This window comes from Procambarus clarkii, chromosome 74 (assembly GCF_040958095.1).
Source record: "Procambarus clarkii isolate CNS0578487 chromosome 74, FALCON_Pclarkii_2.0, whole genome shotgun sequence".
In the NCBI taxonomy this organism is placed as follows: Eukaryota; Metazoa; Arthropoda; class Malacostraca; order Decapoda; family Cambaridae; genus Procambarus; species Procambarus clarkii.
The window spans coordinates 6,238,406-6,253,929 of NC_091223.1; the positions used below are offsets into that span (position 1 = coordinate 6,238,406).

Here is a 15,524-nt window from a genome sequence, read left to right on the forward strand (position 1 = left end):
AACCAGGCTATTGGTGGCGGCTGCTCGCAGCCTGATGTGTATATCACAGCCTGGTTGATAACACTCACCAGGAGCACTCACTTCCCACTGTACCATGATGAGCCTCAATGTGTCCAGTAAGGTAGAGTGTGTAAGGTGGGGAACGCTGTGAGACGTCCATCCTGGAACAACATGTGGTCGTGTGTGTAATGTCCACATAGTCGTCCTGGGAAAAAAATGAGATGTGTAATATGGTGGGATGGGCTTCCTGTTGAGGGAGCGTGAGGTATATAAGGGCTGTGAGCCTCACCACTCACACTACACCAGCACACACCCGCCAGCATGGCCAAGCTTCTCCTACTCCTCCTGACTGTGAGTATTAGTCTAACTTCTCATTAATGTCATCGTCTAAAACTGAAGTTAAAGTTTGATGTTAACTCTTAAAACAATCATTTAAGTAACTTTTTGTTACACTTGTAGCTGTAAACTGTTGTATATTAACTTTAAAATGATCATCTACACAATGAAAGTTTAATTTCCAGGAAAGATATGGGAAACAGCATATTCAATTAAATAGATTCATAACATAGCTACACACATGTCGAACACTTAATATAGCTACACACAAGTCGAACACTGAGCATAGCTAAACACATGTCGAACACTTAACATAGCTACACACATGTCGAACACTTAACATAGCTACACATGTCGAACACTTAACATAGCTACACATGTCGAACACTTAACATAGCTGCACATGTCGAACACTTAACATAGCTACACATGTCGAACACTTAACATAGCTACACATGTCGAACACTTAACATAGCTACACATGTCGAACACTTAACATAGCTACACATGTTGAACACTTAACATAGCTACACATGTCGAACATGTGAAATTTTATAATTCATATATGAGAGCTTCTCTACGATTACATTTGTCGTCAGACAGAATATTTCGTTTACTTTTAATAATACTATATGTAAAAGTTAAAAAAAATTGAATTTGAATGCGTTAGGGCTTATTCTTAACTTAGGAAAACTTAACTAAGAACAAGCCTCAAGTTTGAAATAAGATTGCCATTAAAATGGCACTAAATCGTTAAATAACCTAACTGCTTTTGATCTATATTGCGGATTTAAAGACGAATGTCATTTTGCACACAGATCATTCCTAGATTTTATGCAAACTTGACAGAGTTCGCGTGCACCAGCCAGGGTCAGAGCCTTGTTTAATTTTTGTTTTGGGTTTTAGCTTAAAAAAAAATTACTTTAATTTGTACTATTGTACTACTGAACAATGTAATTTTTATTAGATTGTTAAGTATTTTGTAAGAAGATGTTAAGTTTCGTGAAATCTTCGAGTTGTCTTAGGCACATGTGTACTACAGGCAGTTAAGAAGATAATCGGCGGCGGAGTCCAGTGTACACCAGGGACTGTGACCTCATGGTTCACCCCCTACCCCTGTGGTGGAATCCTGTGTACTCCAGGGACAGTGACATCCCGGTAACCCCCCCCCCCGGGCGGTGGAGTCCGGTGTACACTAGGGACAGTGACATCACGATACCCCCCCCCACGGGCGGTGGAGTCCGGTGTACACTAGGGACAGTGACATCACGATACCCCCCCCCCCCACGGGCGGTGGAGTCCGGTGTACACTAGGGACAGTGACATCACGATACCCCCCCCCCCCTCGGGCGGTGGAGAACGGTGTACACTAGGGACAGTGACATCACAGTACCCCCCCCCCCCGATGATGGAGTCCGGTGTACACCAGGGACAGTGACATCACGGTACCCCCTTCCCCCCCCCCCCGGGCGGTGGAGAACGGTGTATACCAGGGACGGTGACAACACAGTACACCTCCCCCGCGCGGTGGATTCTGGTGTACTCCAGGGATTGTGACATCACGGTACTACCCTCCCCCGGGCGGTCGAGTCTGGTGTACACCAGGGACTGTGACATCACAGTAGCACCCCTCCCCGCCCGGTGATGGAGTCCAGTATACTCCAGGGACTGTGACATCACAGTAGCACCCCTCCCCGCCCGGTGATGGAGTCCAGTATACACCAGGGACTGTGACATCACAGTAGCACCCCTCCCCGCCCGGTGATGGAGTCTGGTGTACACCAGGGACTGTGACATCACAGTAGCACCCCTCCCCGCCCGGTGATGGAGTCTGGTGTACACCAGGGACTGTGACATCACAGTAGCACCCCTCCCCGCCCGGTGATGGAGTCCAGTATACACCAGGGACTGTGACATCACAGTAGCACCCCTCCCCGCCCGGTGATGGAGTCTGGTGTACACCAGGGACTGTGACATCACAGTAGCACCCCTCCCCGCCCGGTGATGGAGTCTGGTGTACACCAGGGACTGTGACATCACAGTAGCACCCCTCCCCGCCCGGTGATGGAGTCTGGTGTACACCAGTGACTGTGACATCACAGTAGCACCCCTCCCCGCCCGGTGATGGAGTCTGGTGTACACCAGGGACTGTGACATCACAGTAGCACCCCTCCCCGCCCGGTGATGGAGTCTGGTGTACACCAGGGACTGTGACATCACAGTAGCACCCCTCCCCGCCCGGTGATGGAGTCTGGTGTACACCAGGGACTGTGACATCACAGTAGCACCCCTCCCCGCCCGGTGATGGAGTCTGGTGTACACCAGGGACTGTGACATCACAGTAGCACCCCTCCCCGCCCGGTGATGGAGTCTGGTGTACACCAGGGACTGTGACATCACAGTAGCACCCCTCCCCGCCCGGTGATGGAGTCTGGTGTACACCAGGGACTGTGACATCACAGTAGCACCCCTCCCCGCCCGGTGATGGAGTCTGGTGTACACCAGGGACTGTGACATCACAGTAGCACCCCTCCCCGCCCGGTGATGGAGTCTGGTGTACACCAGGGACTGTGACATCACAGTAGCACCCCTCCCCGCCCGGTGATGGAGTCTGGTGTACACCAGGGACTGTGACATCACAGTAGCACCCCTCCCCGCCCGGTGATGGAGTCTGGTGTACACCAGGGACTGTGACATCACAGTAGCACCCCTCCCCGCCCGGTGATGGAGTCTGGTGTACACCAGGGACTGTGACATCACAGTAGCACCCCTCCCCGCCCGGTGATGGAGTCTGGTGTACACCAGGGACTGTGACATCACAGTAGCACCCCTCCCCGCCCGGTGATGGAGTCTGGTGTACACCAGGGACTGTGACATCACAGTAGCACCCCTCCCCGCCCGGTGATGGAGTCTGGTGTACACCAGTGACTGTGACATCACAGTAGCACCCCTCCCCGCCCGATGATGGAGTCTGGTGTACACCAGGGACTGTGACATCACAGTAGCACCCCTCCCCGCCCGGTGATGGAGTCTGGTGTACACCAGGGACTGTGACATCACAGTAGCACCCCTCCCCGTCCGGTGATGGAGTCCAGTATACACCAGGGACTGTGACATCACAGTAGCACCCCTCCCCGCCCGGTGATGGAGTCTGGTGTACACCAGGGACTGTGACATCACAGTAGCACCCCTCCCCGCCCGGTGATGGAGTCTGGTGTACACCAGGGACTGTGACATCACAGTAGCACCCCTCCCCGCCCGGTGATGGAGTCTGGTGTACACCAGGGACTGTGACATCACAGTAGCACCCCTCCCCGCCCGGTGATGGAGTCTGGTGTACACCAGTGACTGTGACATCACAGTAGCACCCCTCCCCGCCCGGTGATGGAGTCTGGTGTACACCAGGGACTGTGACATCACAGTAGCACCCCTCCCCGCCCGGTGATGGAGTCTGGTGTACACCAGGGACTGTGACATCACAGTAGCACCCCTCCCCGCCCGGTGATGGAGTCTGGTGTACACCAGGGACTGTGACATCACAGTAGCACCCCTCCCCGCCCGGTGATGGAGTCTGGTGTACACCAGGGACTGTGACATCACAGTAGCACCCCTCCCCGCCCGGTGATGGAGTCTGGTGTACACCAGGGACTGTGACATCACAGTAGCACCCCTCCCCGCCCGGTGATGGAGTCTGGTGTACACCAGGGACTGTGACATCACAGTAGCACCCCTCCCCGCCCGGTGATGGAGTCTGGTGTACACCAGGGACTGTGACATCACAGTAGCACCCCTCCCCGCCCGGTGATGGAGTCCAGTATACACCAGGGACTGTAGCATAACGGTACCACTCCCAGGCGTTGGAGTCCAGTATACAACAGGGACTGTGACATCACGGTGCTATCCCCCCCCCCCCTCAGGGCGGTGAAGACCGGTGTACACCAGAGACTGTGGCATAGCGGTACTACACCTCCCCACCCCCGCAAGCCGCTCTCGCACAGGACAGCACATATATGACTTATTGCTTATAGTCAATATTTTGCCTATGAATTAGTACATATGTGGTATATTCCCAGTTACTTTTTTCAAGGCCCAAACTCTTCCTCGTGTACCAATTTACGTCTCACAGAACCCACATGGGTTGTGAAATTTACCTGCTATTGTCCATGCTCTTAGAATATTACATATCACCTACATTCTATTGAAGGTTCATAGTTTTGTTTTGAGAAATATTAGTTGTTCTTAGTAAATTATAATAAGGACTATTATTTATTACATAAAACAAAAGTGATTCACCTATCAACATTATATACACTAGTTTGTGCTTTAAAAATCTTTAAAGGATGTAATGTAGAAACGTCAACAGAAAACGATGTTACGTTGGAATGTTTATGGGGTAAACTACTGCAAACAGGATAGTATAGAGTCTACTACCTATTGAAGGATGGGTATAGGGTCCACCACCACCTGTTAAGTGGGTAAGGGGTCCATACCACTTGTAGGGTGGGTCTGGGCCCAACAACTGCATATAGGATGGGTATGGGGATCACTATCATCCACAGGATGGGTATGGGATCCACTACCGCCTAATGGATGGGTATATGGTCATCTACCACCCACAAGATGAGTATGGCGTCTACTACCGCCTGCAGGATGGTTATGGGGTCCACTACGGCCAACCGAATGGGTTTGAGGACCACTATCATCTACAGGATGAGTATGGAGCCCACCACTGCCCACTGTATGGGAATATGTTCCACTTCCGCCCAAAGGATGTATGTGGTGACTACCATAGCGCCCACAGGATAGGTATGGGGTCAATAATCACCAACAGGAAGAAAATTGTGTCTACTACCGCCCACAGGATGGGTTTGGACTCCATTGCCGCCCACAGCATGAGAATAGGATCCAGTACCGTCCACGGAATGGGTATATGCTTAACTACAGCCGACAGGATGAGTATATCGTCTACTACCGCCCACAGGACGGGTATGGAGTCCACTACCGCCCTCATGGTGAGTATTGGTTCCAATACCGCCCACAAGATGGGTATGGCGCCCACTGCCGCCCACATGATAAGTATTGTGTCCGCTACCGCCCAAAGGACGGGTATGGCCTCCACAGCCGCAAACAGGATGAGTATAGGGTCCAGCACCGCCCACGGGATGGGGTATGGGCCCATTACCGCCCACAATATGCTAATGGGGTCAAGTACCACCCGCAAGATGGGTTTGGGGACCACTATTATCCGCAGGAAGGTCCACTACCGCTGGCAGGATGGCTTTGGAGACCACTATCTTCCACAGAAGTGGTATGGGGGTCCACTACCACCCACAGCGTGGGTATGGGGGTCATAGCCAAGCACTGGATGGGTATATGCGCCTCTACTGCCCACAAAATGAGTATGGGGTCCACACCCTCCTACAGGATGGATATATGTTCCACTGCCGCCCACATGATGGGCATGGGGTCCACTATCACCAACAGGATGAGTATATTGGGTCCACTACTGCCAACAGGATGGGTATGGGAGTTATAATTATAATAAGCACAATTAGATTATTAACTTTATTATTACTTATTAAGTTTATTACTACTAATTATTTATTATAATTAAGTACCTAATTTCATCTTCATAGCTTCCTACTCCGTGCATTAAAATTGCTCTGTATCCAGTGTTACCCAATCTCCCAATCTTACAATGGTCGACAACCACTCACACAATGGGTATGGAGGGGGTGGGCCACTACTACCCACAGGATGGGCATGGGGTCCACTACCGCCCACAGAATTAGTATGGGGTACACTACCACCCACAGGATGGGCATGGGGTCCACTACTGCCTACAGGATGGCCACGGGGTCACTGCCACCCACATGATGGGTATGGGGTCCCCCTACGCCCGCAGGATAGATATGGGGTCCACAACCACCGACGAGATGGGTATGAGGTCCAGTACCGCCCACAGAATTTATATGGGGTCAAATAGGGCCAACTGGGTGGGTATGGGGGTTACGTCCATCTACAAGATGGGTATATGCTCCACTACCGCCCAGAAAATGAGTATGGGGTCCACTACCGCCCACAGGATGGGTATGAGGTCCACTACCGCCCATATGATGGGTATTGGGTCGACAACTACTCACAGGATGGGTATGGGGGGGGCCACTACCACCCACAGGATGGGTATGGGGAGGTCACTACCACCCACAGGATGGGTATGGTGTCACTTCCACCCACAGGATGGGCATGGGGTCCACTACTTCCCACAAGATTGGTATGGGGTCCACTACTGCTTACAGGTTGGATATGGGACCACTACCACCCACAGAATAGGTATGGGTCCACTACCACCCACAGGATGAGTTTGGGGTCCAATACCGCCCACAGGATTGGTATGGGGTCCACTACCGCCCACAGGATGGGTATGGGGGCCACGTCCATCCACAGGGTAGATATATGTTCCACTGCCGCCCCACATGATGGGCATGGGGTCCACTACCACCAACAGGATGAGTATATTGGGTCCACTACTGCCCACAGGATGGGTATGGGAGTTATAATTATAATAAGCGCAATTAGTTTATTTACTTTATTATTACTTATTAAGTTTATTATTACTAATTAATTATTATAATTCAGTACCTAATTTCATCTTCATAGCTTCCTACTCCGTGCATTAAAATTGCTCTGTATCCAGTGTTACCCAATCTCCCAATCTTTATGTACTTATTCCTACAAAATTTACCATTGTGATCATTGCTGTTTTCTTATATGTGCTAGCAATATACTGTATTGTGCCTATTAATCTTTGCTAAATTACCATTCAAGCAGTCAATGCAATCCATCTGAGCTACCTCAGCCCATGTCTGTTATTTATTTATTTATTTATTTTTTTTTTTTTAATCAACACTGTTTGTCAACCTATTGTATTTGTGCTGCTTTTTCAGTCATGTTCCCCCTTTTTTTTTATCTTTATTTGTATTTGTTCTCAACACTTTTTATTCTTTATGCTCAATTAGTATTAAGTTCTAGATATTAATGTTTTTCTTGCCCGAAACGCATTGCGTAATAGTGGCTTTAGGCATTGTATGTACTAGCTCTATCTATATATCAATCCATTAATGTAACATCACTTGTATGTATGTACCTTACCTGAATAAACATATTTATTTATTTATATTTACCTATGTGCTTTAATATACATACAAATCTCTCTCATCTCATTTTTTTCTTGCAATGCACTTGTTATCAAAGAAAAGCAACAAAGTAATACATAATCAACTCCGTGTAACTTACCTTGTCTTCTAAATGTCAACATATGTCAGTTCAGTTCATGCTGTTGACCTCAATTAGTCTTAAGTCTTAGTTTTTAAGGTTTTCACAGATCTTGCCCAAAACGCTGTGCGTATTAGTGGCTTTAGGCATAGTATATACTTGTTCTTTCTTGAAATTCAACATTCTACTTGCAACTCCCAACACCACCACCACTTCCAGAACCAACACCCCCGTGGGAAGTAGTGGAATTTATATCAATCCTTGAGCTGTAGTTGACCCCATACCCATCTTGTGGGTGGTAGTGGACCCCATACCCATTTTGTGGGTGGTAGTGGACCCCATACCCATCTTGTGGGTGGTAGTGGACCCCATACCCATCTTGTGGGTGGTAGTGGACCCCATACCCATTTTGTGGGTGGTAGTGGACCCCATACCCATTTTGTGGGTGGTAGTGGACCCCATACCCATATTGTAAGTGGTAGTGTACCCCAAACTCATCCTCTCATCCTGTGGTTCTCTCATTTAAAATGTAAAAAAATTCAACTATATTCTAACAATACACGCTGAGGCTTAATATAGTTCATATGTTTGCTATACTAGGGAAATGGAATTTAAAGTTTGTTTGTTGCTTCATTTTTGTTGGACTATATAAAGTGAATAGTACTGTCTAATTACTTAGTACGTCAATAATTGTACTATGGTGCACACAGTTACAGAAAAGTACTATCTAAGCAAAAGGATGGGTTGTCATTGTTCATAACTTATGTATTTTTTCTGGTTGGTCAGCGAATAATTGTGGTGGCCTTAGTAATGCTTGAGAGGCTTTTAGGTTTTAACCTCAACTCCAAACCAATTCCTTTAGAATATTTGGAAATATACACTGTATATGCAGTGAATATCCACAAAAAATATATTTAATGCTGGACAATGTTCAAGACTAAAGTATACTTGCAAATTTTGAGTCAGTGATCAATGTTTCCGGCCACTATTCTACTTTAATACTTCTATAACTTATATTACTATAATAATTACAAATTTCAATGTTACTGTTATAAATTACTATTATTAGTTCCTATTAATGAGAACTGTTTGTCCCCTGACTGAAGGTTGGAACGTGCTGCTGGGCTCAGATTCTCGTCAGTCCTCCCTCACGCAGCTGCGACGAGTTGGTGAGTGTCTACGTCTCTCATTTACCTTTTACCTTTCCTTTAACGCAGACATATATATATATATATATATATATATATATATATATATATATATATATATATATATATATATATATATGAATGAAAACTCACACCCCAGAAGTGACTCGAACCCATACTCCCAGAAGCAACGCAACTGGTAACTACAGGGCGCCTTAATCCGCTTGACCATCACGGCCGTCAAAAGGAAGTGATAGCCGAGGCTATTTGAGCCACTTCCCCGACGGCAACTCGGATGGTAATCTTGGGCATAGCATTTCACCAAATCACCTCATTCTTTGGGGCACACGTGAGGAACACAAATGCGAACAAGCCTGAATGGTCCCCAGGACTATATGCGAATGAAAACTCACACCCCAGAAGTGACTCGAACCCATACTCCCAGAAGCAACGCAACTGGTAACTACAGGGCGCCTTAATCCGCTTGACCATCACGGCCGTCAAAAGGAAGTGATAGCCGAGGCTATTTGAGCCACTTCGGCTATCACTTCCACTTTAGCCACTGGTGATAGATAGACCGAGTGATAGCCACTCGGCTATCACTTCCTTTTGACGGCCGTGATGGTCAAGCGGATTAAGGCGCCCTGTAGTTACCAGTTGCGTTGCTTCTGGGAGTATGGGTTCGAGTCACTTCTGGGGTGTGAGTTTTCATTCGCATATAGTCCTGGGGACCATTCAGGCTTGTTCGCATTTGTGTTCCTCACGTGTGCCCCAAAGAATGAGGTGATTTGGTGAAATGCTATGCCCAAGATTACCATCCGAGTTGCCGTCGGGGAAGTGGCTCAAATAGCCTCGGCTATCACTTCCTTTTGACGGCCGTGATGGTCAAGCGGATTAAGGCGCCCTGTAGTTACCAGTTGCGTTGCTTCTGGGAGTATGGGTTCGAGTCACTTCTGGGGTGTGAGTTTTCATTCGCATATAGTCCTGGGGACCATTCAGGCTTGTTCGCATATATATATATATATATATATATATATATATATATATATATATATATATATATATATATATCGTACCTAGTAGCCAGAACGCACTTCTCAGCCTACTATGCAAGGCCCAATTTGCCTAATAAGCCAAGTTTTCATGAATTAATTGTTTTTCGACTACCTAACCTAACCTAACGTAACTTTTTCAGCTACCTAACGTAACCTAACCTATAAAGATAGGTTAGGTTAGGTTAGGTGGGGTTGGTTAGGTTCGGTCATATATCTACGGTAATTTTAACTACAATAAACAAAAATTGACCTCATACATAATGAAATGGGTAGCTTTATCATTTCATAAGAAAAAAATTTGAGAAAATATATTAATTCAGGAAAACTTGGCTTATTAGGCAAATCAGGCCTTGCATAGCAGGCCAAGTATGACGTTCTGGCTACTAGGTACGACATATATATATATATATATATATATATATATATATATATATATATATATATATATATATATATATATATATATATATATATTAGTATATTTTGGTAGCAGTCTTTCCTGTAGACATATATTATTAAATATGACCGAAAAAGTAAGATTAATAATTCAAACACGAATTTTCTCAATCTTTCGTACATTTCTTTTCACTGTTGGAGGTAAATCAAAAATCAATTCTCCAAAATTCATTTTTATTTCTAGTCTGACGCGACACGAGCGCGTTTCGTAAAACTTATTACATTTTCAAAGACTTTAGTTTACAAATACACAACTGAATAGAACTTACTCATCTCCGATTTTATATCTACATTTGAGTGAGGTGGAAGGGGTGATGTGGCATTAATCAACACAAGACAGAACAAGATGTGATATTAATAGGGTATTAATTTCATCAACACAAGACAGAACAAGCGGTGACATGAATAGGGTATTAATTTCATCAACACAAGACAGAACACGAAACAATGGGTATTTGAATAGAAGTGTTTGTAGAAAGCCTATTGGTCCATATTTCTTGATGCTTCTATATTGGAGCGGAGTCTTGAGGTGGGTAGAATATAGTTGTGCAATAATTGGCTGTTGATTGCTGGTGTTGACTTCTTGATGTGTAGTGCCTCGCAAACGTCAAGCCGCCTGCTATCGCTGTATCTATCGATGAAAACAACATCTATCGATGAACATCAACATCAACATCTATGTATCTATCTAGTAAACAACACAGAAATCATCGATAGATACAGCGATAGCAGGCGGCTTGACGTTTGCGAGGCACTACACATCAAGAAGTCAACACCAGCAATCAACAGCCAATTATTGCACAACTATATTCTACCCACCTCAAGACTCCGCTCCAATATAGAAGCATCAAGAAATATGGACCAATAGGCTTTCTACAAACACTTCTATTCAATACCCATTGTTTCTGTTCTGTCTTGTGTTGATACTTTTAATACCCTATTAATATCCCCTCTTGTTCTGTCTTGTGTTAATGCCACATCACCCCTCCCACCTCACTCAAATGTAGATATAAAATCAGAGATACGTAAGTTCTAATCAGTTGTGTATTTGTGAAGTCTTTGAAAATGTAATAAGTTTTACGAAACGCGCCCGTGTCGCGTCAGACTAGAAATAAAAATGAATTTTGGAGAATTGATTTTTGATTTACCTCCAACAGTGAAGCGTAATGTACGAAAGATTGAGAAAATTCGTGTTAGAATTATTAATCTTACTTTTTCGGTCATATTTAATAATATATATATATATATATATATATATATATATATATATATATATATATATATATATATATATATATATATATACATATGTTGTACTTAGTAGCCAGAATGTCGTACTCGGCCTACTATGCAAGGCCCGATTTGCCTAATAAGCCAAGTTTTCCTGAATTAATATATTTTCTCAATTTTTTTTCTTATGAAATGATAAAGCTACCCATTTCATTGAGCTACGAGGAAAGGCTAAAGGAGCTGAACCTCACGTCCCTGGAAAACAGAAGAGTAAAGGGAGACATGATAACCCAGCAAACACAAAATGTTGTGGAAACCTTCATCAAAGTTTCAACATGGTGCCTCGTAGCCTGGTAGATAGCGCGCAGGACTCGTAATTCTGTGGTGCGGGTTCGATTCCCGCACGAGGCAGAAACAAATGGGCAAAGTTTCTTTCACCCTGAATGCCCATGTTACCTAGCAGTAAATAGGTACCTGGGAGTTAGTCAGCTGTCACGGGCTGCTTCCTGGGGGTGGAGGCCTGGTCGAGGACCGGGCCGCGGGGACACTAAAGCCCCGAAATCATCTCAAGATAACCTCAAGATGGTTGTGGGAGAGATAAGTTTCATGTGTGGTTCAACAAGCACATGAGCAACCTTTAAACGAAAAATGGTTATAGTATTTCTTTATGTAATACAGCAAATGCTGCCTTTTCTTACACAAATTTCACCTTTATATATTAAAAAAAATATTTTGTTCATGTTTAAATACTAAATTTATGTACATTATACATATAAATTGTGAATGCTTTGTCTTAGTTGTATGATAGGTGTACAAAACATTTATTTTTTATTATGATCTTGCTAAAAAAAATTTATAACCCTGTTTGCTAAATGATGTATTCAGTAATACTGTTTTTATGTTTAAATTATATTTTGGTACTTTATGCATAATACATCAACATAAATGGAAAATGCTTCTGCATAGGTGTATGAAGGACACACGCAACATTTAAACTACCATTTTTTTAATAAAAAATTAGAGTACATCAAAATACCTTTTTATCACATGTATTATAGTAAATTTTACATTAATATATTACTGAAGTACAAATAGGTGAGTACAACTAGGAAAGTACAACTATTTGAGTGAAACTAGGAGACATGTAGTTAGGTGAGTACCCCTTGGTGAACACTGCTAGATGAATACAAGTAGGTGAGTACAACTACATGAGAACAACTAGGGGAGTGCATGTAGGTGAGTACAACTTGGTGAGCACTGTTAGGTGAAAACAAGTAGGTGAGTACAACTTGGTGAGCACTGTTAGGTGAATACAAGTAGGTGAGTAACCTACTCACTCATAACACAAGAGCAACTAGTGTACTGTACAATGCCAGTTTAACAGACACAATAGTCCACACTAGCATGGTGTACAATGATAGTTTAACAGACACAATAGTCCCCACTAGCATGGTGTACAATGATAGTTTAACAGACACAATAGTCCGCACTAGCATGGTGTACAATGCCAGTTTAACAGACACAATAGTCCGCACTAGCATGGTGTACAATGCCAGTTTAACAGACACAATAGTCCGCACTAGCATGGTGTACAATGCCAGTTTAACAGACACAATAGTCCGCACTAGCATGGTGTACAATGCCAGTTTAACAAACACAATAGTCCGCACTAGCATGGTGTACAATGCCAGTTTAACAGACATAATAGTCCGCACTAGCATGGTGTACAATGCCAGTTTAACAGACACAATAGTCCGCACTAGCATGGTGTACAATGCCAGTTTAACAGACACAATAGTCCGCACTAGCATGGTGTACAATGCCAGTTTAACAGACACAATAGTCCGCACTAGCATGGTGTACAATGCCAGTTTAACAGACATAATAGTCCCCACTAGCATGGTGTACAATGCCAGTTTAACAGACATAATAGTCCCCACTAGCATGGTGTACAATGCCAGTTTAACAGACACAATAGTGGTGCGTAGTGTAGTGGGTGGTGTAGCACGTGTGTACTCTGTGTGTGCGTGCGCCTGGGTATACATGTGCGTTGTAGACAGGGGACAGGACATGCTAACGGTCGTCGCGGTGACCGTGTCTGAACACTCGCGAGAGCTTTGAAATTATAAAACGAAATGTTGTAAATATTAAAAAAGTCGTATATATGCAACAGTAAATAAGACATGTCAATGCATTATTATTATTGCGGGTTTAAAAACTAAAAAATTGATGGAAATATTTCTGAATTCAGATGATATAATGTTGAGGTATAGTTTGAGACTTCAAACACTGCCACTACCCCCACAGGCCCCAATCTGCCTTTAGGCCTTGTCTTGTGAACACGTGGTCGCTGCTCCTACACGCCACTACACGCCCGTACACGCCACTACACGCCCGTACACGCCACTACACGCCCGTACACGCCACTACACGCAACTACACGCCACTACACGCAACTACACGCCACTTCACGCCTCTACACGCCACTACACAACCCTACACGCCACTACACACCCCTACACGCAACTACACACCCCTAAACGCCACTACACAACCTTACACGCCACAACACACCCCTACATGCCACTTAACGCCCCAACACCACCCTACATGCCATTACACCACGCCAACACACGCCCCTACACGGCAATACACGCCAACATGCCACTACACACAACAACACGCCACTACACGCCACAACACGTCCCTACACGCCACTACATCAAGCCACTACTCGCCACAATACGAAACTACATGCCACTACAACATGCCACTACTCTCCCCTACACTCCTCTACACGCCACTACACACCCCTATACGCCACAACACCGCGACAACACACGCAACTACACAACTCTACACGCCACTACACAACCTTACACGCCACTACACCACGCCAACACACACCAATACACAACCCTACACGCCACAACAAGCCACTACACGCCCCTACACATCAGTACATGCCAGAACACGCCACTACACAACCTTACACGCCCCTACACGCCACTACACAACTCTACACGCCACAACACGCCACTACACCCCCCCAAACTCCACGACACGCAACTACACGCCCCCACACTCCACGACACGCCCCCACACTCCACGACACGCAACTACACGCCCCCACACTCCACGACACGCAACTACACGCCCCCACACTCCACGACACGCCACTACACGCCCCTACACGCCACTACACGCAACTACACGCCCCCACACTCCACGACACGCCACTACACGCCCCCACACTCCACGACACGCAACTACACGCCCCCACACTCCACGACACGCAACTACACGCCCCCACACTCCACGACACGCCACTACACGCCCCTACACGCCCCCACACTCCACGACACGCCACTACACGCCCCCACACTCCACGACACGCAACTACACGCCCCCACACTCCACACCACGCCAACACATGCCCCTACACGCCACAACACCACGCCAACACATGCCCCTACACGCCCCCACACTCCACGACACGCCACTACACGCCCCCACACTCCACGACACGCAACTACACGCCACTACACGCCCCTACACGCCACTACACGCCCCTACACATCCCTACACACCACGCCAACACATGCCCCTACACGCCACAACACCACGCCAACACATGCCCCTACACGCCCGTACACGCCACAACTCAACGCCACTACACGCCCCTACACGCCACAACTCAACACCACTACACGCCCCTACACGCCACTACATGCCCCTACATAACCCTGTACGCCACAACACGCCACTATACCACCACCCCCAACACCACCTCCGCCACCCCCACACCACCACCACCACACCCAACACCACCGCCGCCACCCCCAACACCACCGCCGCCACCCCCAACACCACTGCCGCCATCCCCAACACCACCACTGCCACACCAACACCACCGTCACCCCAAACATTACCGCTGTCACCCCCCACTACACCACCGCCACCCCACTACACCACGTCACTACACCACACCACTACACCAGGCTAATACACCACCCCACTACAC

The 15,524-nt window shown here is 46.3% G+C and overlaps 1 protein-coding gene across 3 annotated transcripts in view; it reads left to right on the plus strand.

Moving 5' to 3' along the window:
* Positions 1 to 232: 232 nt before the first annotated feature.
* LOC123767299 (uncharacterized) overlaps positions 233 to 15,524 on the plus strand; it is a 78,529-nt gene continuing 63,237 nt past the window's right edge. For 2 of the 3 annotated variants that reach the window (XM_069312907.1, XM_069312908.1), the window contains exons 1-2: positions 4,908 to 5,348; positions 8,718 to 8,780. In XM_069312907.1, the coding sequence (XP_069169008.1) occupies positions 4,923 to 5,348; positions 8,718 to 8,780 (489 nt within the window). In that variant the 5' untranslated portion in view covers positions 4,908 to 4,922. Of the gene's footprint in view, positions 352 to 4,907; positions 5,349 to 8,717; positions 8,781 to 15,524 lie in introns of those variants that run through there. The other variant, XM_045756863.2, reaches the window with a different exon arrangement.